This window comes from Xiphophorus maculatus, chromosome 2 (assembly GCF_002775205.1).
Source record: "Xiphophorus maculatus strain JP 163 A chromosome 2, X_maculatus-5.0-male, whole genome shotgun sequence".
NCBI lineage: Eukaryota > Metazoa > Chordata > Actinopteri > Cyprinodontiformes > Poeciliidae > Xiphophorus > Xiphophorus maculatus.
In genome coordinates, this window is record NC_036444.1 from 5,404,431 (window position 1) to 5,432,184 (window position 27,754).

The 27,754-nt window shown below is 39.6% G+C and overlaps 2 protein-coding genes, 1 long non-coding RNA gene and 1 pseudogene across 13 annotated transcripts in view; 2 read left to right on the plus strand and 2 right to left on the minus strand.

Annotated features, from left to right (window-relative positions):
- Nucleotides 1-57: 57 nt before the first annotated feature.
- LOC102220925 (transcription initiation factor TFIID subunit 4-like) lies at nucleotides 58-14,164 on the plus strand. Its single transcript, XM_014472167.2, has 15 exons — nucleotides 58-1,069; nucleotides 2,769-2,929; nucleotides 3,053-3,136; nucleotides 3,358-3,528; nucleotides 3,615-3,737; nucleotides 4,954-5,043; nucleotides 6,194-6,379; nucleotides 7,765-7,840; nucleotides 8,446-8,551; nucleotides 8,968-9,137; nucleotides 9,374-9,504; nucleotides 10,543-10,674; nucleotides 11,194-11,250; nucleotides 11,358-11,480; nucleotides 13,498-14,164. The coding sequence occupies exons 1-15, from the start codon at nucleotides 79-81 to the stop codon at nucleotides 13,654-13,656; spliced, it is 2,760 nt and encodes a 919-aa protein (XP_014327653.1). The 5' UTR covers nucleotides 58-78; the 3' UTR covers nucleotides 13,657-14,164.
- Nucleotides 14,165-15,288: 1,124 nt separating this feature from the next.
- Nucleotides 15,289-20,339, minus strand: LOC102237842 (annotated as a pseudogene).
- LOC111610170 lies at nucleotides 20,274-20,684 on the plus strand. The gene is made up of 2 exons (XR_002753544.1): nucleotides 20,274-20,366; nucleotides 20,530-20,684. It is a non-coding gene; the product is annotated as an uncharacterized LOC111610170 (long non-coding RNA).
- Nucleotides 20,685-24,874: 4,190 nt separating this feature from the next.
- The window catches only part of LOC102238101 (pleckstrin homology domain-containing family A member 5-like), a 114,486-nt gene continuing 111,606 nt past the window's right edge, over nucleotides 24,875-27,754 (minus strand). For 7 of the 11 annotated variants that reach the window (XM_023343758.1, XM_023343735.1, XM_023343715.1 and 4 more), the window contains 3 exons: nucleotides 27,050-27,192; nucleotides 26,677-26,755; nucleotides 24,875-25,899 (listed from right to left, as the gene is read on the minus strand). In XM_023343758.1, the coding sequence (XP_023199526.1) occupies nucleotides 25,842-25,899; nucleotides 26,677-26,755; nucleotides 27,050-27,192 (280 nt within the window). In that variant the 3' untranslated portion in view covers nucleotides 24,875-25,841. Of the gene's footprint in view, nucleotides 25,900-26,653; nucleotides 26,756-27,049; nucleotides 27,193-27,754 lie in introns of all 11 variants that reach the window. The other 4 variants (XM_023343751.1, XM_023343703.1, XM_023343707.1 and 1 more) reach the window with 3 other exon arrangements.

The window sequence follows — 27,754 nt, forward strand, 5'->3', positions numbered from 1 at the left end:
TTTGCTCCGAATGCAGCCGGATCCTCGGCGCATGCGTACATTCTAAAAAACGATTTGCACAACAGCGAAGCATCAAAGATGGCGGGAGCCCCCGACCCGCTGGAGGACATGCTGTCCACCGAGGTGGACGAGAAGGCGGTCAGCGACCTGGTGGGCTCCCTGGAGTCCCAGCTGGGGGACAGAAACCTCCCCGCGGCTTCTGATCCGGACGGGAAGCGGGACGTGGCGGCGGTCGGTCGCCTCTCAGGGAAAGCGGGGTCTTCGGAGCCTCAACAAGGGCACCAAACCGCGGGGTCGACCCGGGAACCGGGCGCCAACCAGCCTCTGTCCGGGCAAACCGTTCCCTCCTCTGTTACCGCCGGGGCAATAAGAAACACCGGAACCGGTTTGCAAGCGACAGGAGCGCCCTCTTTGACCGCTTTACCCGTACCGGTAACTCTGAGCAGCCAGCCCGCTGCTAGCTTCCCCCGGGCTGCTGTCCTGGCTCCCAGCCCGGTGGAGGCGATCCGGACCTCTTCCCCCAGCTTACAGCCCCTGAACGGCAGCACCGGAGCCGGGAAAGTGGAGGGCTCACCCGTTGCCCCTCCACCCGGCGCGACCTTGGCTTCACAACCCGGACTCCCTGCCCCTCAATCCCCGGCGGGCTCCCCTGCTGTGACCCTACAGGGGCTCCCCAGCCCCGTGATCAGCACCGCCCAGAACGGTTTGGACCCGAAGGGTTCAGCCTCCCTATCAGCCGCTCAGGTCCTGAACCACAACAACCCTCTAATGCACACCAAGATGCTGGTGACCAGCACCCCGGCTCCTCCTGCAGCCCAGGCCTCCATCATCCAGACCCAGACCGCATCCAGCACACCCCTCGCAGCTGCCAAGCCTGCCATCAACGGGGTGGCTCAGACCGGGGTGAGGCCGCCCGGTGCTGCTGTTGGGGCGGCCGCCTCCATCCAGCCGCAGAGACCCCAGCTGGTGACCGCCACAACCCGGCCGGCTGCCCCGCAGACCGCCCTGGCTGTCCGGCCTCAGCAGCAGACAACCATCCAGCTGCCGCCCGGCTTCACCATCCCTCCAGGTGAGGACACACATCTGCTTATGATTGGTCCTGTGATGGTGGCTTCTGGTTCTGGATGAACAATTCAAAGATCCAAACGCTCTGACTAAGCTACACTGCAAAAACACCTCTTTTATTATCAAGTAGAACAGTTTTAAGTAAATAAGTCCTTAATATTGGTTGACAAAGTACTAGATCCACTGACAGATGGAACATTTTTCTATAAGTGAAAAAAATCTGAAAGTGGAACCAGGGCTGAAACAGTTAATGGGGATAAAACAAGTTTTGAAATATTTGCCAACTAATTTAGTACGGTAAATGATTAATAGTTAAGACAGACTTTATGGAGTATACAGACTCTGGAGCATCTGGAGTCTTTATTTTCAATCAGAACAACATATTCAGAGATGTAATTAAGCCAAAACTATACAATATATATATATATATTGCATACAAGAATAACCTCTTTCCACTGTCTGAATATATGTTTTACACAGAAATCATCAAGTGATGTAGTTTAGCTTCTCCTGGTTAAATTCTGTAAAATAATAACAATAAAATACTATTTAGTAACTTTTGCTTTACAATTATTAATCTGATAATACAAAAAATAATCAACAGTTCAGTCTTGCTTTGTACTGATGTGAAGTCAGGCAGGAAGGACTCTTTTCATGTTGATGTTGGCAGTAATTTTTAACTTTACCCGTACAGATGCGTCTTTTGCTACAAATGTTCAAGCGTATGCTAAAGGAATGCAATGTTGCTGCCTTAAAGGGAATATTTATTTTCTTATTTAAAAAAGGAATTGAATTATTTTAATGTACTTACAAAATTGTACAAATGATGTAAGTGGCTAAATGAAAAATTTGCAGAATATGCCAATTTTTTTAGCCAATTAATAATCAGAATAACCGATTGCTAAAATCAATGTTAGTTGAAGCCCTAAGTTTAAGATTTACTGTTTATAAAATGAATATTTAGAAATTATTTACTTAAGACAAGCTTCTATATCTTTCTCAAAAGTTGCTTGTAAGTTAGTTTTTTTTATTTCACGTATACTCAAATATTTGCACTAGAAACCAGACCAGAAATACTTGGTAAGATTTTGTGTTTTTGCAGTGTAGTAATAATTTAATAGTAAAACATGATTAAAAGAAGATTTTTTTTTTTTCCACAGAATTTGAACTAGGTGAAGCCAAAACTAAGCCACCTGAGTTTTGGGTGGAACATATTTACGAAGTTTTATTTTTTAATTTAATCTTAAATGCTAAATTATTTGTTTTTTTAAAATTATTTGTATTTGTTTGTACAGTTTTTGCTTAATTGCTGCTCTAACTGTTGTTCTTTCAGCAAATAGCCTTTTTTGAGTCTGTATACTTCAGTTAACAATTAACCGATTGCAAAATTACTTGAATATTTCAATAAGGGATTCATCATGATTAATCTGATTAATTGTTTCAACTCTAATAATTTTATCTCAAACTGGAAGTTCTTGTTAATTTTTCCCAGATTTTCAGGGTTGATCTGCCTGAAGTTTTTCATGTTTCATCCTAAAGCTGAGCACAAAAACAAACTATAAATATTTATTATCTGCTTGATCTCATTTGTTCTCAATTCTCCATTCTGTCCAGTTGGTTCTGATTTCTGTCCGGTTCAGCTTTTCTGTTTCATTCTGCCTGTAGAACCTCTTCGATCACTTGCTTTGATTCTTCTCCTGCAGGTATGGTTCTGGTCCGGACCGAGACGGGTCAGCTGGTCTTGGTTCCTCAGCAGGCTCTGGCCCAGGCTCAGGCCAAGCTGCAGCAGAGTCAGACGGTGGTCACCCAGAGACCCGCAACACCGCTGGCAACATCGACTATCCGGGTCAGCACCACCACCACGGTGAGTTTGGTACCATCAGAACTTGACTAAGATCTTCTTCAGAAATTCTGGAGCTAATCTGTAATTTCAGTAAAATCAGAATCAGGTAATTTTCTTCTGAAACAAACCATAAATTGTCTGCAGGCGCCTGGAGCCCCCCAGGCGGTCCGGCTGGCTGCACCCGCTCCCACCAGAATAGTCCAGTCTCCTTCGACCACCTCTGTTCAGGTAAGTTATCCTGCTGAGAGGTGGAACAGGTTAAGACACAGATCATAGCCTAACATAAAACAGAGTAGGAAAGCAAACAATTAACAAACTTACCATTGATTATCGATTAATGGTTTATTACATTAAACTGAGTTTTTAGTTAGGACTTTGACTGGGCCATTCTAAAACATGAATATGCAGTTCCATTGGTTGGATCTAATCATGTCTGTCTGTTTCTGAAGCCCCTCACAGTTCCTGCTGCCGGAGCCGTGAAGATGCCGCCGCCTCAGAAAACCTCCACGGTGATCACGGCAGGGGTGACGCCCACCGCCAAGCCCACAACGCTACCTGGCGGCGGCGCCACGCCCCCTCCCGCTGCCCCGCCTGGCTCCAGGGTCACTGTGGTGTCGCAGGTCGGCTCCCGTCATTTTCTAACATTTTCGAAAGTTTCCGGCTTCCCTCTGTTGCTTTGTTTTTCACACGCATTTGTGCCCAACAGGAAATGCAGGAAAACGTGAAGAAATGCAAGAACTTCTTGTCCACGCTCATCAAGCTGGCGTCACATAACTCCCCATCTCCCGATACGTCCAAGAATGTGAAGACCCTCGTTCAGGACCTGCTTGTAAGCTGCTAAGATCCTTTTGCTGATGCATCCTAGGGCTGAGCGATAAATCAGTTTGATTGATTAATCGAATCTTTGGTGTTTGAAGACTTCATTTTTGGAAAACTTGGGTTTCAGTAGTTCAGAGTAATGTCAGCACACCCAGAACCGCCATCTTGTTTGACAAGCAGGTTTTACAGCTTATATTTATTTGGACTCAGTTCAACTCTACAACGGAATATTAAGGGCAGACTAAGATCATCTTTAGAATAAAGTCATAACAATACCAGAAAAAAAGGTATAGTAGGAGATTAACGTAGTAATTTTAGAAGAACTCCAACACAAAAAATAACAAAAAGAGGAATGTTGAGCATCTTGTGAGTTCTACCAGTTTTACTACAACAGAGTATTAGGACCATACTAAGAAAAATAAAATTACCAGAATAAAGTTGTACGAGAATCAAGTCAATTTTAAGTTCATTAATATGAAAATAAAATTGTAAGAATATGAGGAAAAAGTCAAAATAATATGGGGATAAAGTCGTAATGTTACCTGGATGAAGTTGTAATCTGACTTTATTCAAATAATCTTAATAACACATTAGCATGACATTATTAATTGCAGGACTTTGAAATGACCGTGCAAACAGCTGAGTATTTTGAAGAAAGAACTACATGGACTGAGCTGAACATGTCAGATCTCAATAACTCTATTTTTTGGTCACTTTAAGTTTTTCTTCTGGTAAAATTGTCTCTTTATTCTGCTCATATTGTGACAATATTTTCATAATTAAACAAAAATTGTCATAGCCTGAGCCTGACACTCCATTGTACAACTGACATTGAAATGATTGAAATAATAAACGTTACTTACTTAATAATACTAAGTAACTTAGTATTATTATACAATGAAAGCCTAAATCAATCTGTTATTGCATAATACTATAATAAACTTACTTGTACTTCCTTTTCGAGAAAAGAAAGCGAGGGAAAAAAATGGTCTAAAAAGATGAGATTTTATTTTTAAGCCATATTGCCCAGCTCTACTCCAGATGCTCCTCAGGTCCAGTTCATGTCGTCATGGTTTCCTCTTGTATCCTCTTACTTTTTGTTCCTATAACTTAATTTCCTAAAACTTGAACATGTCTGTCTGTTACATCCCTGAACACTTTGTCTTTGTGCCTTCATGTTTTATGTCCGCATGTCTTCACGTCTTTGTGCTCTAACATCTTTTCAGGACGCAAAGATCGAACCCGAGGAGTTCACGTCTCGGCTGCAGGCTGAGCTGAAGTCCTCCCCACAGCCCTACCTCATCCCCTTCCTCAAGGTACCTGTCCTGAAAAAATACATATTTCTACTGTTAAAGCTGCAGGTTAACTGATTCTAATTGCTGTGGTAACTGAATTCTGTTTTTTACTGTTATTAATCCTAATATGTTTTAAGAATTATAAAATGTTAACAATGGTATTAACTAGACCTTAATGATTATATATGTCAATAACTACATTTATTAAAAATATAAAATTAGATAAGTGAAAATACTGCTACTCACAGCAATTTCATGTTAATAAATGTGTTATTCATGTTAACAACTGTTATTAGAGTTTAATGAATATTTATCAGGCTGTAACTATGGTTATTAGAGGTTAATAACCATAACCATAGTTGTTGGTAAAGGAGTGAATAGGGCTGTAATGATTAATTGTGACGAATCGATTATTGAAGTGATCGTCAATTAATTTAGTAATCCATTCATTATTAACTGGAGTATACAGACTCTAAGAAAGGCAATTTGATGAAAGAACAACACACTCAGAGAAGTAATTAAGTCAAAACTGTACAAAAATAGAAAAACAATAATATAAAAACAATTTTGTCTGTAAATATGTTCTACCAAGTTTTATATTAACCCTGTTAAAAAAATTATATAAAGCACCTTTTGATGTCTGTTTATTAACAGATTAATACAAAAAATAATGACTAGGTCAGCTCTACACTTACTGATAAGTCAAGCAGAAAGTGCTGAGTTTTTAACATGTTGATGTTCTAAATATTTTTTAGCTGCAGATTCATCCTTTGCTACAAACGATGAAAGCCTAAATCAATCTGTTATTGCATTTTAGGCAATAAATGTTTATTTTCTTATTCTAAACTAAATGCAATTATGTTTATTTGCATATTTTAATGTACTTCTAATTTTGTAGGAAAGATGTCTTTTTTAAAAATCTGACTGTCAGAATAAACGACTAATCAAGTAATCATTAGTTGCAGCTCTAGTACAAAGTCTTGCATTGCACCCACATAGACATTTTGCATCGTTTAGATTTGTACCGGATATTTTCAGCATGAATACTTGTATACCCAAATTAGAAAACATGAGGTTCTGTAATGCTATCTAAGATGAAATCTGCTGATAAAATCACCAAACTTGTACCAGCAACTTCCTGGAGTGATGAACTTTCTGTGTATCTCCTCAGAAAAGCCTCCCTGCTCTGCGTCAGACTCTGCTCAACAGCCAGCAGTCTCTGACGACGGCTCCGCCCACCACCTCTGCTCCGCCTCCAGTCGCCCCCGGCTCCCTCACCGCAGCAGCCATCCGGCCGCGGCTGCCTGTCAACGCCACGGGAACCACGGTCCGCCTGACTCCACCCATCACAAACACGGTAACACTCAGCAACCTATCCTTCACTGCTTTAGTGGTTTAAAGAGGACATATATATATATATATAACATACTTGCACTTTTTTAGGTCTCTACTGCTTCAAAAAATGGCCCAAATGCTTAAAATAAATATCCAGCCATTTTTTGGCCACAAGTTTTTTGGTGTCTAGAAAATGAGCTGTTTCAAAAACCTTCTGACTGTAACGTCAAATCAGCAGGCAATGCCCCTTACCTAGCAACCCCTGCATAGCCCAACCTATTACCTAGCAACCCCTGCATAGCCCAACCTATTACCTAGCAACACCAGCAGAGTTCCACCTGTCACCTAGCAATGCAAGCTGAGGTCCAGCACCTTTATTTTTACCGCTATGTGCATTGTACTTTGTGTTTTGTTGCTGACTTACCATTCAGAAACCACTTGCTGCATTCTTGTTGGTTGTGCAGAAGGCTCTACTTCTGTTTTTCAAAAATTTTCAGTTATATAATTGTGCATCTGTTACCAGCTATTTTTACATGCAAGTGTAAACGTTGAGTTGGGGGGCGTGTAAAAATAAAAATTTTTACTGGATGATAAATTGTCCCGAAAATTATTGCAATACATGATAATATTGTTTTGAGACCATTTTCCAGTAATATGTTCATAATGGTATAATAATTGATCTCTCAAAGATCAATTTTGTGCAGAACATTTAACACCAGAATTGGAAGACATTTAGAATTTCCATAACAACAAATATAATAAGTTATGAAGACAAAATTGTCCTAGTTGAGGTTGCTACATGAATAATTTTATTCATGTAGCACATTTTCAGCAACAAGGCATCTCAAAGTGCTTAGACCAAAACACCAGACTGAAGACTTTAGTCATACAGTTTTTGGTAGAAAGAGAAAATGATACATCATGCAAATGGAAATTATGGAGTTTGTTTTAATTTAAACAATAAATAAAGCAGAAATATAAACCATCTACAGCCGCAACCATAAATAAAAATAGATTATGAACTCTCTGTAAACAGATTTGCCCTTCACAAAGTATTAATCAGAATGGAAATTATTGAACTCATGTAAGTTTATCATGTGATTAATTTTATTAATTGATTTATTGCTTATTGTGACAGGCTTAGGCATGGTTACATGCAACTTATTTGGATTTAAAGTGACAAGCCTTATTCTGAAAGGAGCTCAAATAAGCAGAACTGAGACTAAAATCTTATTGTCTAAATGTGATCTTCTGCAAAAAGTGTCATGAACAATATTTGTAAAGCCCATAGAGCAATCCCAACCTGTTCAAACAAGCATAATATGTCAGCTTTAATATGTCTAAACAAGGTTGTGATTTCAGTGGTGATTATTGATAATCATTTTGATGTTTTGTTTTCTGCTGCAGGCTGTGGGCAGACCTACAGTCCAGACCATCCAGACCCGTTCTCCTGTGGTCCTCAGTCAGCAGATCAGACATCCAGGTGAGGCTCGGTGCTTTGTGTTAAAGCTGACAAAAAACTGGGTGACTGAAATCCTTGGAAGTGCTTGAATTTCAATTAGGTGTTTTCAAGGACTGGAAAATGCTTCATTTCTGTATAAAGTCTTTCAAACTTTTGTATCATAGTGCAATATAAAGTTTAATTAAAAGCCTAACTTTGGAAAATGTTACAGTTGAATATTTTTTACTATTCCCAATGGCTCATTGAGTTATTGATCCGTGTAATTGAAATTAAGGTTCCATATGTTCAAGTTATTGAAATTGGGAGACGTTTTTGTTAAATTCTGGGTTTTTTTCTCGGACCAGTCTAGTGTGTAAGGTAAGAGAGACGTTTCAATGAAATTTAGTTATATTTTAGTTTATCTTGTCCCTGCTACAGAATGTAGAATACTATAAAAATACATTATTCATAAATAGTAAATAATGTCATATAATAGTGAATTGAAACTGTCTTTTTGTGTTTTTGTTATAGTGGAAAAGTTAAAAAACTTACATTGAAAATGCTTAAAACGTTCCTGAATTTTACTGTGGAGAAGTGAACGATACATTCAGATCCTTTCTCTCTCTGAATCGTCTCTCTCCCTGCAGCCACACTCTTACGGGGCCCCACCACCATGGCAGGTAAAGCTCCTGTCCACCTGGCAGCTCAGGCCAATCAGAAGAAACCGACTGACCCCGGGGGCGGGACCTTCAGGTGGGTTTGACGTCCAATCAGCACCAGGAACCGAAACGTCATACAAAACCTGGCAGATAACTGAATGTTTCTGATTCAGCTTCAGAAATAATCACCTAATCACAGCTGAATAAATTCAAAATAAACACCAATAATTGTGTTTGAGTCAGACTGTAGGGTGAAAATAAAAAGCTCATTCAGCTTCAGCAGCTTTCTTAGTGGTTACTATGGTAACAACCAGCCTGCTTTTAGTTTTATTGTAATTACAAGTGAGCTTTTTAATGCAGGTCAGATGTGTAACTTTGAAATAAATAAGTGAATAAACGTCACAGTGAGCCGGACTTCGTCAGCTCAGTTTCATGTTTTAGTCGGGATGTTGAACTTCCAGTCACTCAGTCAAATCTAAAAGTTCTGTCTCTCTCTCTGAATTTCCACAGAGACGACGACGACATCAACGATGTGGCTTCCATGGCCGGGGTCAACCTTAACGAGGAAAACGCCCGTATCCTAGCAACCAGCTCAGAGCTTGTCGGCACCAAGATTCGGTCCTGTAAAGACGAATCATTTCTGCCGCCGGGCCTTCTGCACCGCCGCATTCTGGACTCAGGTCAGTACGTCCATCATTTAGTTAATATTTCTCCTCACCAGCAGAGGGAGCCACTGCAACATCAATTGCGTTGTCAAGGCTGCGTTATGGAGCATTTTCAGTGTCATTAATTGAGAGCAATGGATGCTTAATGGTTTCTTTCCAGCCAAACTGTTTGTGGTGCCAGAGTGGTTCAGTTCTGATGGTACTGATGGTTCTCATGGTTCCGTTTGGTTCTGTTTGGTTCTGCTCCCCAGCCAAGAAGCTGGGCGTGACGGAGGTGCCTCTGGAGGTTGTGAACCTCATCTCACACGCCACCGAATCCAGACTGCGCTCGCTGCTGGAAAAGGCCTCTGTGATCGCTCAGCACCGCACGGACGGCGCAAAGGTGAGAGGTCATAGAGAATAACCTGTATACCTTGGCAGTAACATATTGTGGCTCTTAATATCAGATTTTATATATATAAATAACTGAGAAGTGCTTTTACAGAATAAACCCGTTATGGTTTAAGATGGGAGAGTCCAAATGTTTTGCATCTCTGGTCAAAGTACTCAGGAGGCATATTTTCTTTAATTTAAAATTGCAAAAGTTTTATTTGCATTTTTTTTTCTCTATTTGCTCAGCAATAAATTAAACTTGCAAAGTTTATGGATGAAATGAGTTACAAAACAATTAATTCTTGTAGTTTTGCCTAAATAAAAGAAATATAATTTGTGTGTTCCTGATAAACCTTTGCTGTGTTTGGCCAAGTTTAATAAATGCTTGTTCCCAATTGTATTTTTTTAATTTAATTTCCCTTTGGAATCAAAGTGTTTTGGATTTTTCAAAACTGAATTTGAATTTAAAATAACAAAAAAGTAAAAGACTTTTTGTAACTAACATTTTCTATTTAAGAGGACTTAAGAGGAAAGAATTTTAAATCCCATCCGAAAAATAGTAGGAAAGTGTCCAAAGTGTCCACTTGGATCAAATAACATTTGCTGGAGAGCGAAAGTTTTTACCACTCTTCACCAGGGCCACACAAAATTATTCTGAGGCCCCTGGGCTGCACTTTGGATTGGACACCTCTAGTTTAAAAAAAATCACCTTCATCTTTAGTCATTAGATGGAAAGCTGCATAGTTTTTTCATTTTCTTTTACAAATTAATTAATGTTCTATTAAATAAAAATGTATTCATCCTTGTTCCAACTCTGAGAAAAAGAGTGAAATAAAATACCAACTCTTTCATTTATCCATATTGTATAAAATCGGCATTACTAAAACCTGATAATCACCCCTACTGAAGCAGATCAGGGTGTTAAATAAACGATATCCTGCAAACTGCCCGTTTCGGACCCAGATCTTGACGGTTCTGACCGGGTTCCTGCCAGTTCTTATTGTTCTTAGAGGAAGTCGGTAACCGATCCGCGGTCTTCCTCCCTCAGGATGAAGGAAACCTGACCTATGAGCAGTCGTCGGACGTTCGCTCCCAGCTGCGGTTCTTCGAGGCGCTGGAGCGGATGGAGAAGCAGCGGAAAGACGAGCAGGAGCGCGAGATGCTGCTGAAGGCCGCCAAGGTACCAAACGTGATGCGTGACGGCTAACCTGGGTTGCTATGGCAACGGAAGACCTGTTTAATTAACTCTATATCTCAACCTGATCTGGGGAAACTGCAGCAGAGGCTGAAATTCAACTTCAGCTGGATGATGATGTCACAATGTAGAACCTCCAGTCAGAACTTTTTTTAAAATCAACATTAAAGAATTAATGATTTAAAATAGACTCCGATTTCTTTAAAGAACCATTACTTGTAAGTTAGTTTTGTCTTATTTCATGTTTACTAATTGCACTAGAACTTGGTAAGATGAAGTGTTTTTGCACTTAACGGGCACTGTGCCGTTGCCTAGCAACCTCAGCAGAGCCTAGCCCTGTTACCTGGCAACCCAAGCTGTGCTCCAGAACATTTGGTCAGCTAGTTTTACTACTGTATGTGCTGTGCAGTGGCTGACCAGACTAAAATCAGACCATGGAGGGATCCTCACCTGTTCAAAGAAGCATAATGGGTCACATTTTAAGAGCTTTTGTTTCTCTTCCAGAGTCGGGCCCGGCAGGAGGATCCGGAGCAGGCTCGGCTGAAGCAGAAGGCTAAAGAGGTACGGCTAGGTTTCACGTTCGGCTTCTGATGAGCTCTGAGACAGGAAACGTCCCGTTTGAACCACTTCAACTTCCTGTCGTAACAGCTGTAACTTCCTGTCCACAGATGCAGCAGCAGGAACTGGCTCAGATGCGACAGCGAGACGCCAACCTCACGGCGCTTGCCGCCATCGGGCCGAGAAAGAAACGCAAGTTAGACTCAGGAGGCGGCGCTTCAGCAAGCAGCGAGGTAATCAGCCATTTGGTCATGTGACCTTGTGATGACATAGACACATTGTACTGTGACGTCATGCATGCAAGATCCCCAAAAAGGTGCTCACTTACAATGGCTACCATTGGTTTTAGCTGTCAAGTTGTCAACATAATGTGCTAAATCTTAAATATACACTTTTATATAAGAGGAAAAGGAACGCAGTGCTTTCCTAATAATTGTCAACAGTACGACGATGAGATAACAAGGTCAGGAAAACGTTTTAATTTAAGAAGAAAAATAGTGAGGGAGGTAGAAGTAGGTCAGTTATGCTAGCTTGACTTTGACATCCTTAACATCTAGGTGTGCTGCAGAATTTGGTGGTTCGGTTCAGTTACAAAATAAAAAATGGTGACCTACACACCAACTCTGACACGTTATCAGTAGAGCAGGTGTATCTAATCATTAGCCAGTCTGTGTTCAGATGAACATTTAATAATAATTATGAAATAAACACCATGCCTAAAAACATAAAACTGTAATGGACTAAATATTCTTTTCTTTATGTGGGAAATGGCTAAATGTGTTTTGGTGTTGAGTCTTGATCCATTAGTGGAGCTGTTTTCAGTCAGTTACTATGGTAACATGTTGAGTTAAGGGAAAAAAAAGAAGAGTATGAGTGGTTTTGAGTTATTTATGAAGGTTTTTTCTGTGTTATTTTCCCCTTTGCTGTGGCTCACTGCACTAAATTAATGATACCTACATCTCCAAGTTTTATTTAGTTAACAGTTGTTCTACTGCAGCAGAGTGGCTACGGACGGCATGTAAAAGAATCGTCTTTCCGGATGTAAACAATAACATGCAAGAGGATATTGGACTCTTGACTCCTCCCCCATCCCTTAGGCGCTTACTTCCCCAGACAAAGGGGGTCAGAATCTGCTTGGGGGGAGTTACGGGGGCTCATGAAGTCCCTTGGCCCTCCATACCCTGGAGACAACCCTGCAGAAATGAGCTAAAGGCTCAGAGGAGGGAGGGGAGAGGGAGCCATGTTCTCAGTAGACACTGAACCCTCTAACCCTCATTTCAGGGGTTCAGACTCTGTTAGCAGCTGCTGGAGATTTTCAAAATCTGTTCATTTTACCTGAACTGTGAGAATCCATCTCTCTCCACAGTTTTTCTTTTAGCCATCACACTCTGAGCTGCTCAGTCGAACAAACGTCTAATTAGGACTCGAGAATCAAGCCAAGTTTAGTGAGGTGTTAACTGGGGCTGAAATTAATCATTATTAATTGATTATTTAAGTAATCGATTAAGTAAACATGAGTACATACACTCAAAAAAATTGATTTGCTGAAAGAACAACAGTTAGAGCAGTAATTTAGCCAAAACAATACTCTATATAGACATACATATTGCATTTAAGATAAAAGAAAAACATTTGTACTGTGGCATAGACTTAGATTCACCTGGTTCAAACTCTGTAAAAAATATTCCTCTTAGGCACTGTTTTCTGTGTAGGTATTAATCGGTTAGTCCAACAGATTAGTCCCACACTGTATTCATAAATATCCTTTGCTACAAATAATCAAGCGTACACAAAATAAATGCTGCTATTGTATTTTAGGCAATAAAATGTTACATTTCTTTTTCAAAAAAGTAATTGAATTATTTACTTGTATTTTTTGATGTATAAAAACATGCTTAAGTAGTTAAATGAAAAATCAGCAGAATGTTCCAAACTCATTATTTGTTTAATCGTCAGAATAATCGTTAGTTGCAGCCCTCGTCTGAACGTAGCCAGAGACGAATCAACGTCCTGATCATCCTGGAATCTGCTTTAGCATTCTCCTCAGAGAGTCGAGACGAGCTGGGCCTGCCCCAAACAGATAAGCCCAGTCTGATGCTGCCCAGCTCCAGAACCAGAGCAGATCATTCTGATTTGGAGTTATTTAATAGACTGATGGATCTGGAGTTGCCTCTCAGATCCTCACGAACTTCCTCTGTAGTTTTAATCTTGACTTCCTGTAGTTTTACTCTCTAACATTGCCGCCTTCAGGTGACGTCGGGATCCGGTTCCGGCTCCTCTGCCTCCTCATCCCGGCAGCAGCTCCGGCAGCGGATCACTCGGGTCAACCTCAGGGACTTCATCCTGTGTCTGGAGCAGGACCGCAGCACGGCCCGCTCCCTCATGCTCTACAAGGCCCTCCTGAAGTGATTGGCGCCCCCCGCTGGTCCTCCAGCGACAGCAGACAGGAGCAGTCCGGTTACAGAGCACTGCTGGAAAAGGAGAACTCCCAACCACCAGAAATGGTTCTGCAAAGGAGGGAAGGTTCTGTTAGATTTGACCTGTTCAGAGACGTTTAACCCGTTTAGTTCAGAACTGAACCAGAATCATGTTAGAACATATAGACAAAACGTTTTCTCACTCAGGGACAGTTTGGTTGTTTCAGATCGGCCTGATAAACATGCACTGCAAAAACACAAAATTTTACCAAATATTTTTGGTCTACTTTCTAGTGCAAATATTTTTATCACACATGAAATGAGACAAAACTTACTCACAAGAATGTTTTCAAAAGATATAGGAGCTTTTTTAAAGTCAATAACTTATGACCCAGTATAAAAACGTACTAGTTCTGTTGTCTGTTAGAAAGACATTTTTCCTTTGTTATGAATTTAAAAAGTCAGACAGTGGTGTTAGTCATTTTTATCAATATTCGAGAATTATATAATTAAAACAAGCTCCTATATTTTGCTGAAGTTACTTGTAAATTGTTTTTTTCTTATGTAAGTGTATCAGGATATTTTCACTAAAAACTAGAAGAAAAAATATGGAGGAGTATTAGGGCTACCTTAAGAACATTTAGAAAATAAAATGTATAAATATTATGAGAATAAAGTTGTAATATTATCATTTTATTCTCATATGACTTTATGATCATAATATACATTTTTTCTTGGTATGGCCCCATGACAAAATGTTTGTACCAGCTAAGAAAAATATAATTAAAAATTATGAGAATAATTTTTTACTTTACATTTTTTAGGACCATATTAAGAGAGAAAAAAGTAGAATAAAGTCATGTTATGGCTATTCTTAAAATATTAACTATTATTTTAATTTTATTACTTTATTTTTGTAATTTTATTGTTTTTCTTGGTATGACCTACACATATTAGAGCCAGGCTAAAAAAATAGGAGAATAAAGCCATATCATGAATTCATCCCAGAAATATTGACTTTATTCTCTTTATTTTTGACTTTATTCCTATATTACTTTGACTGTATTTTCTTAATATTCCCCCAAATACTCTTGGAAAACAAAACAACAACCTTGGTAAGATTTGGTGTTTTTGCAGTGTGATTGATCCTCATTGATGAATTAGAAAACCAATAGTGAGCCTCATTCATGTTGTTTGAACTCCAGAACCAGTTCTGGACTGAAACTCCGCAACGGGCAACAGCAGAACCAGGTGAGAAACGAGGCAGGTGTGCGGTAGAACAGGTGGAACGCTCCTTTAACTGCAGCCATGTTGGACTGTGAGCTGCTCTCTGATTGGCTGCTGGCTTGGCCACGCCCCCCTCCAGACTCCAGCGCTGTACCTGAACAGGTGCCTTCTGACTGCTCGCCATGTTTTAAATGTTCCCAACGGTCGGCTCGGTTAGAGGACGCTGTTGAGTGTGTGTGTGTGTGTCTGCGTTTGTGTGTGTGAGAGCCGCAGATGGTTTAAAGGAACAGTACAACAATTCAGGAACTGATGGAGGCCAGTCGGTTGGTGTTGGGAGCGTTCCCCTGCAGGGAGCTGGTTCTCCGACACACAGGAACTCTCAGGTTCTGAAGGTCCGACATTCCCCCTCCTCCTCCTCCCGGCGGCCTGAGCTGAACCTGGAAAACTCTCGATGATGGAGCGCACTTGGACTTTTTAAGCTTTAACAGCTTTTAGTTTGGATCCAGCTCCTGAGCTCCAGGACTTATTTATATTTCCTACATTCAGCCTGATGCAGTTTTACACCGTTTGTACCTTTGTTACAAAATAAAATAAAGGAAGAAGAAACTCCTTGTGTTTCTTTTTAAAGTTTTTATCTGCAACACAAACGTTAAATACGAAGCTTAGAAAACAGGTTGGGTAGAAAAAATACGCTGAAAGCAGCAGCTGCTTCCGGTTTCAGTCCAGCGGTTCCTGTTTGATCCGGACCGGGGTGCTGCTAACGGACCGGCTCGGCCTCAGTTCTCGACACAGGACGTATTCGCTGAACTGGGTCGAGTCGACGCCGCCGCCGCAGGACGCCTTGATGTTGAAGCCTTTGAGGAAAAGACGCTCTAGAACCTGCAGAGAGGAACGTAAGGGTCCTGATTAGGGCCAAAAATAAGTTGATTAGCTTCTCCGCTCAGACCTTCTTTTAGTGTTGCAGATTGACTGCCATCCAGCAGAGGGTGCTGCTGATCATTCTTAAACAGCCATTGATCCAGAAACAAAGATGGCGGCAAAGCAGAATGGAAAAAGCTGGAGAATGCACGTTATGCTGCAATGGTTTGAAATAAAAACACTCAACAAGCTCCTTAAGTTATATTTTTTCATATTTCTAGGTTTGCTATTGTGAGAAAAAATGTATTTTCTGTTTATTTGGTCAGGTCTGTAATAGAAACACAATCAACCCTCCTGATTTTAGCGGAATGACTGCTTATCAAGCAAATATGTATTTGATTGACGAAATCAATAAACGTAAGATTAATTCATTAATTGATCAAAGTTTCTCCCTTATTTAATCATTTCTGCCATCCAGCAGAGGGCGCCACCGGCCATAATTAAACAGAGCCAGTTGATGCAGAAACAAAGATGGCGGAGTAAAACCACAACAGGAAAGGAACACACGAAGACTTGGAAATTTCAGAGTTTTGAACTCAGTAATTGCCTTCTTTTTTCAAGAAAATTTCTGAAATCTTTTGACGGAAATGTGCTATTTTTTAAAATCCACAACGGCCCTAATACGCTGTCAACGCAGGTATCTGCTCTGTGATTGGCTTGCTCACCTGTACGGAGTTCAGCCTGCAGTAGCCATTGAGTGGGAAGCGGATGACGTGGGTCGGGTCGAGGTTCCAGCCGGCATTCACCGAGTTGCACATGACGTCTCCAGTCTCAGGAAACGCCTCCTCTATCAGAACCTTCTCCCCGCTCAGGGCGATCCGCTCGCCCAGATCGGGCGTGACACGGACCACCAGGCACTCGCACGGCGCCGCCAACCGCCGGGCCTCGCGCTCCGCTTGCCAACGCTCCAGGTCCCGGACCATCGGGGCCAGCTGGTAGAACCGGGCCTCCTCATACAGCTGGGGGAAATCCTGAGACGAACGAACAGCTGGATGAGAATCTGCTGCTGGAGGAACCGGATCAGTTCAGGAATCTGTTCAAAAGACTCCTATTGTCTGAATCCAATTTCAGTATTTTTAGGTCTGTTAATGAAATTATTGGGAAATATTTGGATTTTCAGGTTTTATTCACCAACATATAATCTAGATTCCTTCCCTTTGTTTTTGTTTTCTTTCTCCTCCACTTTCCTTTCCTTCATTTTCTTGCTTGCTTTTCTTTTTTTTCCCCTCCAAAACTTATTTATTTTTCCTTTCTTTCTCTAACTCTTTGTGAGTAGTGAATATTCTGACCCGGTCCACAAAGGAAGTGACCCCTGTAAGCTGACCTTCGACCCACCTGAAAGTCTTCAGGCAGCAGCAGCTTGCAGGTCCTCAGGTAGCTCAGGATGAACCTGAAGATTTCTCCGTCTCTGTCGATGAAGTAATGCTGCTTCAAGCTGTCCAACACGATGGGCTCGCTGCCGCTGAACAGCCGGCCGATCCTGGAAACCGATCACTTATCAATACCACACCGGCTGATCTGATCAGAGAAACAGAATCTATGTACGGTGCTGAACATTTAGAGTGTTTTTTATTCTATAATTATTACATTCATCTATCATAAAAGCTGCTTCACTTTGTCCGATTTCAGATGGCCATGAATTCTGTGGTGGAAAATGTTATTATCTGATAATATATTATGACTTTTATTACCAGATGATACAATTTTTCATCACAATCCTCTTTTGATTGTAATGTATAACATTTTATATTAATCACATCAAATTTTATTTTATTATTAGAGTTATTTTTTTTCCCCCTTTGGTCTTTGTCTTGTCAGAAATGTTTCCATTTCTTGCTTGCTACGTTAGCTCGGCCAATCAGAAATTTAACATCGTAAATGTTAAAAAATTAAAAAAACTTAGATTTTATAATAAAAAGTAGATTCTATAACAGTCAACAAAAATTATGATGAAAATTTATATTAAAAATGTATGAAATTTGTTTTTAGTTTTACACTTTTTTCCCCTCATCTTCCCTCCAACTTGCTGAGCCCCACAGCGCCCCCTGGTGACCCAATATAAGCACATTACAACTATTACTCCATTACAGTTTTTCAGTACTCTACCCATCTGTGTAATATGAAGATAAATATCAGATATTTACTCTTAAGTACTTACTACTGAACTAGCTAGAACCGTTGAAACACTGATTGTATTTTGTTGATAAATATTTCTCTTCCAAATTGATCAAGAATGCCAATATGCTTTTTTGTTGGACTGGAAGCCATGATTTAGCTATGCTTTCACTTGCCTACCAAGATGGCGAGGATCACTTTCACTTCGGACTTGTGGGATCTATGTAATCTCAACAGAATCGATTTTTTTCTCCACCTCTAGTCCGGACTGTTCTCTTCAAACTACAAATCAAACTTCGTTTGAACCGACTTGTTCCTCAGAACCAACCGTTTGAGTTTACAGGTGAGTCATGAAGATATCTAACTCATCACACCTGTCCAGTCCGTCTCACCTGGACTCTGGAAACTTGGTGAGCGTCGCCAGGCTGCTGGTGTACATGTGTCCGCCCACGTCGATGTGAACCGGGGCGTTGGCCTTAGTGAGCTGGGCGGGGGACGGGATGCCCTGCGCCGTCATGGGGGAGACAGGTGAGTGGCTCAGAGACATCCTGGACAGGCTCCGCCCCTCCTGCTGGACAGAGTGAACAGGTGAGAGGAGTTTTAGCTATGGGTCATAAATAAAGCTTTACTTCCCGTTTCATTCAAAACGCTGAGTCCATTGTGAGTCATCTAAGGAACTGAACTGCATTGACCTGATATCTTTTTCTGATGGTTTTACCACTGAAAAACGCCTGCTATTTAAACTAGGAATGCAAGTTATTGTTAATCGAAAGTTCATTAGTCTCATTGATCAACTAACAACTAATTGATAAACAGCCATTGTCCTAAAAACCTGAGTTTTCTCTTGTATCACCAGGAACAATTGCATTTCCACAACAAAGGGCTAAACTGGAGATTCTTCCTGCTCACAGCATCACCATCCACGATTCTTTGAAGATACTTGAATTATAAAAGTTACACCAATACTTAATCTCCCTTTTGGAATAAATCAAGTATTTTTGAATTGAGTAGAACGGTTAGTCTCAGCAACATCTCTGGGTATAACAACAGGGGAGATATTAGCATGATGTCCTGGGGGGTTAATGGGAGGGTCTAACTGGATTACCTCCTTTCACTCCCCATTCCTGGCACCATGAGGCTGTGAAGCATGAGGGAAACAGGAGTCTAGGCCCTGCAGCCTGAATGCTGCCTGCAGCCAAACACCCCCACGCCTCCCCATGCGCGTGCATGTGCCATGATGTGACCTATAGATGAGAGCGTGTGCGCAGACACATTATGTGTGCAGGTTTTAAGGCCAAACGGGCAGCTTTGTGTGCCTTATTCCAGCCCCCGTCAGGAAATCTTGACATTTAAGCCTCTTCTTACAAATTAAAACCAAAAGAGCGACTTGGATAATTTATTTCAGCTGGTTACGGCTCTCCGAGGCCTTTAAGGGAATTCGGGTTGTAAAATATCTGTCAGCAGAGACGTCCACTGTATTAAAAATGCCGCTTTAAGTAGCTAGCGCCGCATTTCTGTCAGGGAGAACATGTAGCGAGTCGAGAGGGAAAAGTTCCATTTTAGTTTAAAAACCTACAACTTTAAAACTGGTATCCAGTGCCGATTTTAAAGTCGTATCATGTTTTTAGTAGCTCGTGTTGAATTTGATGATATCGGTGCTTTAAATGGAATAAAGAGTCAATAAAGCATAAAACTGGAGGTTTTTAAATTAAGTCTGGTTTTACGTCAGGACCATCGACAGTGTTGAATATCAGGTTTAAACGAGCAGCGCGTGTTTTTCTCTCACCTGGGAGGACACGGACACGGAAGACATGGACAGCAGCTCGGTATCTCCACCTGAAGTTCGACTGGGTTCGGCTCCAGGCTCGCTCGACGTCGTCTCCGTCCTTTTGGTGAGGGTGCGTAAAGCAGAAACAAACCAGAACCAACAGAGAGGAGCGCAGGCTGCAGGACGAGTTTGGCCCGGGGCTCCTCAGACCCTCGGGGCCGGGATTAGGTCCTCTTGCCCGGACTTGTTTTTGACGAGCGGAAAGCGGAGCGCCGGGCTCCGGTTGGTGACGCGCTCTGCCGGGGATGAACTGGGCTGCTCGGTCCGGTAAGGGTCACCACCATCCGCGGGGCTCAGACGCTGATCCACCCGGACATGGGGGTCCAACATCCCCCTGGTTCTGGACTAAATGGCGTCTGGCGTCACGCTTCATGCCTACGGCAGCCTGCGGCCAAATGCGCCATTTCAATTAATGCGCACTGATAGATGGAGATCTTCGCCGCAGGGCAGAAAACACCGGGCCGCTTCATGGCGCTCATCTCCCGGGTCCATGCTCCTCCTCCTGCTGCTGATGGAGGGGACGGGCGGCAACGGAACCATCGACCCCTCTACGGATCTCAGAACCATAATGGACTGCAGAGTGATTAAAAAAAATCTAATTCAAATCTTTCCAGGTTAAACCTCCCGCCATTTCAGTATATTCTTGCTGCATTTGATTAGTTTCTTTTGTCATTGTTGTGAGTCACACACTCTGCAAAAATGAATCGACTTATTATTAGATTAACATTAGTTAAAATCGATTAACATTATTTTTTTTCGATTCTTTTATTATTGTAGTTTGGCCACCATCCAGCAGAGGGCGCCGCTGAGTCCGCTATCCTTAAGCGGAGCCGTTGATACAGAAACAAAGACGGCGGAAGCCATACCAGAACGGGAAAGAGAAACGATGGAAGAGAGTGCAATTCTGTTTGAAATAAATACTCTACAATCTCCTTAAGTTTCACCTGCTGTCATATTTTATAAATGTCAATATCTTGTTTATTATTGTGATAAAACCACAATTTTCAGTTTATTCAGGTGTTTATTCTGTCAGAAACGCAATTGACAAAGTAATAACATTAATGAAGTTTATGAAAAATGTAGGTCGATTCTCTTCACACTAGAGAAGACTCAGTTTTTCTTTTAAGTCAGTCTTATCCTTTGACTTATTGGTAGTCAAGTGATAAGACCAATCAAATTTAGATTAATTATTTAATCAACAACCTGCATCTGTAATTTCTCTCTGTTTTTAAAACATTTTTACAATCACAAAACGTTGCTAAAGAAACAGACTTTTCAGAGCGATAAATTCAAGCATATGCAGAGAACGTTGAGTGGAAGGAAAACATGTAATAAAAGTTGCAAAAGGAACAGGGATAGCCACAGCCTTCACTGGAATCAGATATATTCTGGTTCACTTTGAAAGGACAGAGGCTACTTCATTTTCTCACTCTTTTTTCTAAAAGAGAAATTACAAATGATAGAAAATATTTTCAATAATTTGATAATGCGTTAAAAGATATTAAATATTTCTTCATCTATAAAACTGACACCAAAGTATAACTTCACAACGACCAACATTCCTCATTTTATCTTTTGTTATCTTTTGTGTTGGAGTTCTCACAACATTTCTACTTTATTCTCTTAATATTACAACTTTATTCAGGTAATATTAACACTTTATTCTCACATTATTTCACTTTTATTGTTGTATAACTTTTTTATTGTGCGACTGTATTCTTGACATATGTCTTTAATAAAAAAATCTTATTCTGACCCTTATGTTTTGTTGTAGAGTTCACCTGAATTCAAATAATAAATAATAAAATAATAAATTGGGCTGTGAAACCCAAGGAGTTCATTGGTAGAAAAAAAAAATCAAAAAGTAAACCAAAAATATTAATTTATTGCACAATTATTGTAATATAGCAATAATTACAAAAATGACAAGAAATAAATATATGTGCAAAATTGTGCATTATTAAATGCAAACCTCCCTGCGGCCTCATACAAAAACTACAGACGCATTAAATGTTTCACTCAGTCTATTGTTTTCCAAAAAGAAAAAAAAAGCGTCTTCCTCACTGATTAAACAAACTTTAATGTTTCACTGAATAAAAAATGTTGAAAAAAACCCTGCAGCTCATTTCATTAAGTCACTTAAACAACTAAATATCTGCTAAACTTGCCGCAGGCTGCGGCTCAAAGAGGAAGAGGAGGAGCTCTGCTGTAACCATGGCGATGATGAAACAGTAAGGCTGCAACTAAGTGAATGTTAAAATCTGAGAGGAATTCAATGTAAAGATCACAGAAACTGAAGCAGCTTCACGCCTACATGCACTGAGATGTTTGTAAAACCCAAAGATCTTCTGTTCAGCTGGGTAATATTAGGAACAAAACGATCAGAGAATATTTTTACTTAAATTTAGGTGAACCATTTGTGCAATATTATGAGCTTAGTAACGTAGAAAGCTAAAATAGGTTGATATGGAAAGAACCGTGGGGGGAAAAAAAGAGTTAAACTGAAATGAAATAATTTAAAGCTGTAAAAAAAAAAATTTAAAAGTATTATGAAAGAACTACAAACTGACCTGAAAAGTACTATTAGTTAGAAAAGAACGAGGAGTAACTTTCTGGCCAAAAATAAAATAAAATAAAGTTACAAATATAGTTAAAATAATGAAAGAATGGGACTTTTGAAACTTTTGAAATTCTGAAATTAATCTAAAAAATTTCAGACGTTTTTCTGGCAAATGTTCTGCTTTTCAAACTCAGAAAATTCAAAATTCTTAGAGATTAATCTCTAAATTTATGATTTTTTTTCCTAGCAAATATTCGACTTTTCAAGCTCAGAAATTTCCAAGTATTTATTATTAGATTTCCTTTTTTTCTATTTAATATGCCGTAGTAGAAAAACGTTTTGTATATTAAGTGAAATTGCAAAAACTACCACCAGAGGGAGCCACAGTTCTATTTTCTGACCGGCCCTCATTCCGACAACAGGCTGAAATTTAGATACTGAATCTCAATTTTATCTAAACTTTATATGCATATGTTTATGCAAGCTAATCGTTGTTAATCAGTAGAAAAACAAAAAAATAAAAATAAAACATTTACCAATTTAACTGGAATGCTTTTGTCTGAATTCCTATTCTGTGGTGCGTTTGAGAGCAACCCGTTTTGGCGCGTTCTCTTTAAATGCACTTTAAGCCACGCCCCTCTTCAGGTCGCAGAGCGACCAGTTATTAATAACTCCAGTTATTTTTATAGTTCGATAGCACAGATGATTATACAGCAGCACTGAAAATCATATCAATTACCAAATTGATGAAAAAAAAAAAAAACAGATAGTAAAACGGCACAAACAATGCCAAACTTTTCATTTAATAATAATAATAATTTTTTTGAAACATGTACGGTTATGTCCTCAAGGAGCTAAAACCGAGAACACGGCGCTAACATAGTAGGAGGGATGATGCTAGCGCTATCAAAACAATAGCGCTAGCATAAATTAATATCTAAAATAAAGTTAGTTTGCTTTAGTGTTATTTGACGCTTACCACTTGCTGAGTTTGTCGCTGCTATTAATGGAAAGAATTGACCCCTCAATCAGGCGAAGTCTTTCGGCAAATCCTTCTTGGTTCTGGCGGATGTTGCCGAAGCAGTCCTCCTTCAAATGGTTCGCAAACATACATAACTTTCTCCTCCGATGTGGATATATTTTCAAGAAAAATAAAATGTAACCAGTAACTTCGAAGTGGTTCATTTGTTGGTGTAAGGAACTGTGTGGGTTAATACCCTCAACAACAGAACATTTTGGCTCTTCTCCCTGAAGTTTCAGGATCCTTGAACTTGAGATTTCAAAATCTGAGAAATAAAAATGGCGGATTCACCAAATTAGTTAGCCGGTGGCCCCCGTTTAGCTGCTCCACGGGAAATACTGCGGCGTAATTGTTCAAGAAACATAACAGAGAGTAGAGAATTGTGAACTGATTGAGAATATGACCAAAACGGAACATCGTGTTCACCAACGTAGGAAAAATGAAGCGGGAGATAGGTAGGTAGATTGGAGCACCGGCGTCATTTTCTGTGAGCAGCGCATTCTGTGACCATAGGAGGCGCTGTTGCATTGGTTTTACACCATGAGTTGGCCTCGAAGAAGAAAGTCAGGCGAGATTAAGAAAAAGCCGAGCAAACCCATTTTTCTTGTACCAAACTGTTTGTGATCAATTTCTCGTTCTTCAACTTCCAAAGTATAAAAAGTAAATAACATGACAATATGACGCCTATTATCACGATCATAGTGTAACTTATAGTAAAACCGAGTTAATTCTGGTGACTTTTTATTTCCTCAGAGTATCATTTGACCACCAGAGGTGGGTTGAGTAGGAAAAATTATACTAATGTAACACTAATGTTTACGTTTACTTGAGTAAAAGTAAAAAAAAACATTCCATAAAAAGACTACTTAAGTTCTGAATAACATTTAATACAATATTTTAAAAAATAATGTCAGTTAAGGAACTATTATAATACATTTATACTTAGTTGTTTGTATTTATAAATATTCAAATAATTTTCAAAATCCAAAATTGTTTTGTATTTCATGTGAAGATGTTTATTGACTGTTTTTAATTTGTAATGTCAAATGTAATGCATTTACAGATCTGTGTCACGTCTGTTTTTTTTAATTATTTTATATAGAAAGAATACTTACAGAGTAATACCTGCAGTTTGCAAGTAACATTCAACTCTGTCTCATTCACAAAATATATGATGGAGTATTTTTAGTTTAACTCTTTGTGTCAAATGTTAAACCTTGCGAAGTCTAACACGTTGCAGTTATTACAAAATTTTAATAATACATTTTATTTTCATCAACTTTCTGTTGACCTTAGTGAGCAGTGCCACCATCGTGGGGTAAAAACCACGGAAAAAGAGGAAGGTAAGCTGAAGCAGAAGAAACAGTTAAAGCTATTAACTGCTTGGGTAATTTTGTTAAACCACAAAATGAAGACCCAGGATCAGGATGGAGAAACTCAGCTGGCCTGGGAACAGCTTGTACCTCCTGAGTACAAGCTGCACCTTCAGCTTCTCCACAAACATAAAAAGAGTAAAGAATAAAGAACACTGAAACGCAAACAACTATTAAAAACTGCAATGTTTATTTAACATGATATAAAACAGATGGGATATGAACATTTGCAAATCAAATCTGTATGTACGTACCTATATATTGGGTATATGTTCCCATCCTGATGCACCATGTACATTATATACACAGTAAACCTCTGATAGTTACACTTTATACACACACGCAAAAATATCTTCAATTTACAAAGGCTTCTTTTTTTATTGCTTTTCTCTTTTAGACATGCATTTTTTTCAGCTCCAGGGCTTTAAACCAACATGTCCTAAAATAGTACCAAACTCTGAAATTTTTGTCCATCTCTCAATTTAAATATATATCTCAGACATAGGGAACAGAGAGCGACTTAAGTCAGAACATTCAAATATGTATATGTATCGGCAGCTGACTGGAAACATCGAAATTTACAAATCATTTTAGTCTGCAAGAGTAAAGTTGCTCCAATATTATATATGAGGAATACAGATCTGGTATTAATCAGTATAGACAAGTGTTCTTTACAATAAATTGATAAATATAACTAGTTAGCTAAATGTCAACATCTGAATTAAATATTAAAGATTAAATTTAGCTAAAAGAATACGCAGAAGCATCTTAAAACCTTGAAAAGGTGTTGAAACGCGAGTGGAAAAAGTGGCCTAAAATACTCTGTATTCAGTCTGTAGCCTCCCATATATACAGATAGACCTATATTGCAACAACCTATTAAAACTAAAAATATAATAAAAACAAACTGAAAATGAAACTGCAGCATCAACGGTAAACAAAAAAAAAGGAAAATGGGGGAGAGTTTCCTCTCGACGTGGGGAAATGTAACCGAAGACTGGCGTACACGCTTCAGATGTCACAGTGAGGATACAGAAGTCCGAGGCTAAACGCTGCCAGGCTGAAGTTGGCAGTTTCACGTTCTGTAGGTCAAGGCCTTGTGCTGATCTCCAGGAAGAAGATCCTCAGGAGGATTTTATGCTTTCCTTGTTACTTCCTTCATGTGTAGGTCTTTACTGAGGCCAGAGCCTGTGCTGGAGAGCGACAAATGGAGTTCAAAATTACTTTCAGATGAATTTTTACCTGATAAAATAAGCATTTCAAAACATAAAATGCTTCGTAACAGCTTTGAACCTTTTATATTTTGTCATGTGTCTTACTGGGATTTTGACCAACACAAAGTAGTGAATAATTGCCATAATATAATACAATGTCTTTACAATTTTATTTTGAAAGTTTAATGAAGTTTTAACATAAAGACAAGTGAAATACACTGCAGTAGCTTCATCCTCGAAGGCGGGGCTAGGTCCAGCCAGGTGTTCTGCACAGGTGAATGGTTCCCATGGAGATTAAAGGATGCCTCTAACATGCATTAAAGATTAAAGGCAACACTCCAGGTATGTTTTTGATGAGGGCGTAACATTATAACATTCAAAAAAGTAAGTTTTACATAATACCACGCCTTTAAAGGCAGCTAGTTGTGCTGGATTTTATTTTGGGGAATATTACTTTATGTACACCAAACTTTAAGATCTTAAATCATCAAAAAAGTTTTGCTATATCACATAAAATCCCAATAATCAACATTGAAGTTATTTATTGGAAGGCACAGGTATGTATGCAATACTGGACAGTAACACCAAGTCAAACCATGCTAATGCACAGCAACAAAGAATACATAACAGCACCTGATAACCATTCCCTTCATCATAGAGTGTTTTACAAATTATGATTGAGAAATTAATTGTACAGAAATATGATTATGAAGAAAACAGGATGATGAAGGACCTTACTGGTGCCACTACACACACATGAAGTGAGAGCCGTCAGTGAGCTGAGGGGGTGTGTTGGGAGACTGTGGGGGTGGGGAAGAAGATGACAGGCTTTTCACTGCAATTAAAAAAAGCAACATGTTGAACACACAGCCACACACACACACAAATGATAACAATAAAAAAACAATAATTAGGTCAATAAGCAATTACTAAATGACCAAATAGCAGAATTAAACAATAAGGTAGATGAAATAAATTAGGAAATTAAAAGAGTGTGTTAGGAGAAATTAATTACTAATGGAAGCAGAAAGTTTGTGTCTAAGAACATCCTCCCACCAGGTTTTGCTCAAGTCCATGCATTTCTTCAATGTAATCCCCCTCCTTGTGTCTGTCGTCCCTGCAGACATACCTGCTACGAGCTTGCTGCGTTTGGAGGCCTCCGCTGCCAGTTCATAGGAGATATTAATCATCTTCTCCTTCTCCTGTACAGTAACCTCCTCTTCATTCACGTCCTCTGGGCTTAAAGCTAAACTAGGTAGCACATTCGCCATGCTAGGAAATAAGACACACAAATGGCTCCTGTAGTGCATACTGCAGCTTTTATACATACAGTGCAGTAGCAAGGTATTTGCCCGCTTATATTTAGTCTTTTTCCATTTTTTTTTTTGCCACGGTTGAACAATAATAATAATAAAAAACTATAGTGTCATAAAAACATAATAAGGATGACCATAAGTGTTTTAGATTATTAATTTTATTTAAAGGTGACCCATTGAACAGGTTAGGATAGATCTCTACATATTCACTATATTTCTCACACAAAATCCTTCTGAGATAACGAGATTTTAGTCTGGTCAGTATGTTTTGATTAAATGTTCTAGAACTCTGCTTGGGTTGCTAAGTAACAGGCAGAGTTCTACTGGGGTTGCTAGGTAATGGGACTGGGCTTCTCTGGGGTTACTAGGTGAAGGGCAGTGCCTGCTGATTTGTGACCTTACATATAAATTTTTTTTGAAACAGCTCACTTTCTAGACATCAAAAACATTAACTAAATGTCAAAAACTGGATGTTTTTATTTAAGTGCTTGGGCTGATTTTAGAAGCAACAGAGACCC

Coding starts and splice junctions, on each gene's coding strand:
- LOC102220925 (XM_014472167.2), top strand. CDS start 79: ATGGCGGGAGCCCCCGACCCGCTGGAGGACATGCTGTCCACCGAGGTG. Junction 3,738..4,953: donor CCCTCGTTCAGGACCTGCTT/GTAAGCTGCTAA, acceptor ACATCTTTTCAG/GACGCAAAGATCGAACCCGA. Junction 11,481..13,497: donor GCGCTTCAGCAAGCAGCGAG/GTAATCAGCCAT, acceptor TGCCGCCTTCAG/GTGACGTCGGGATCCGGTTC.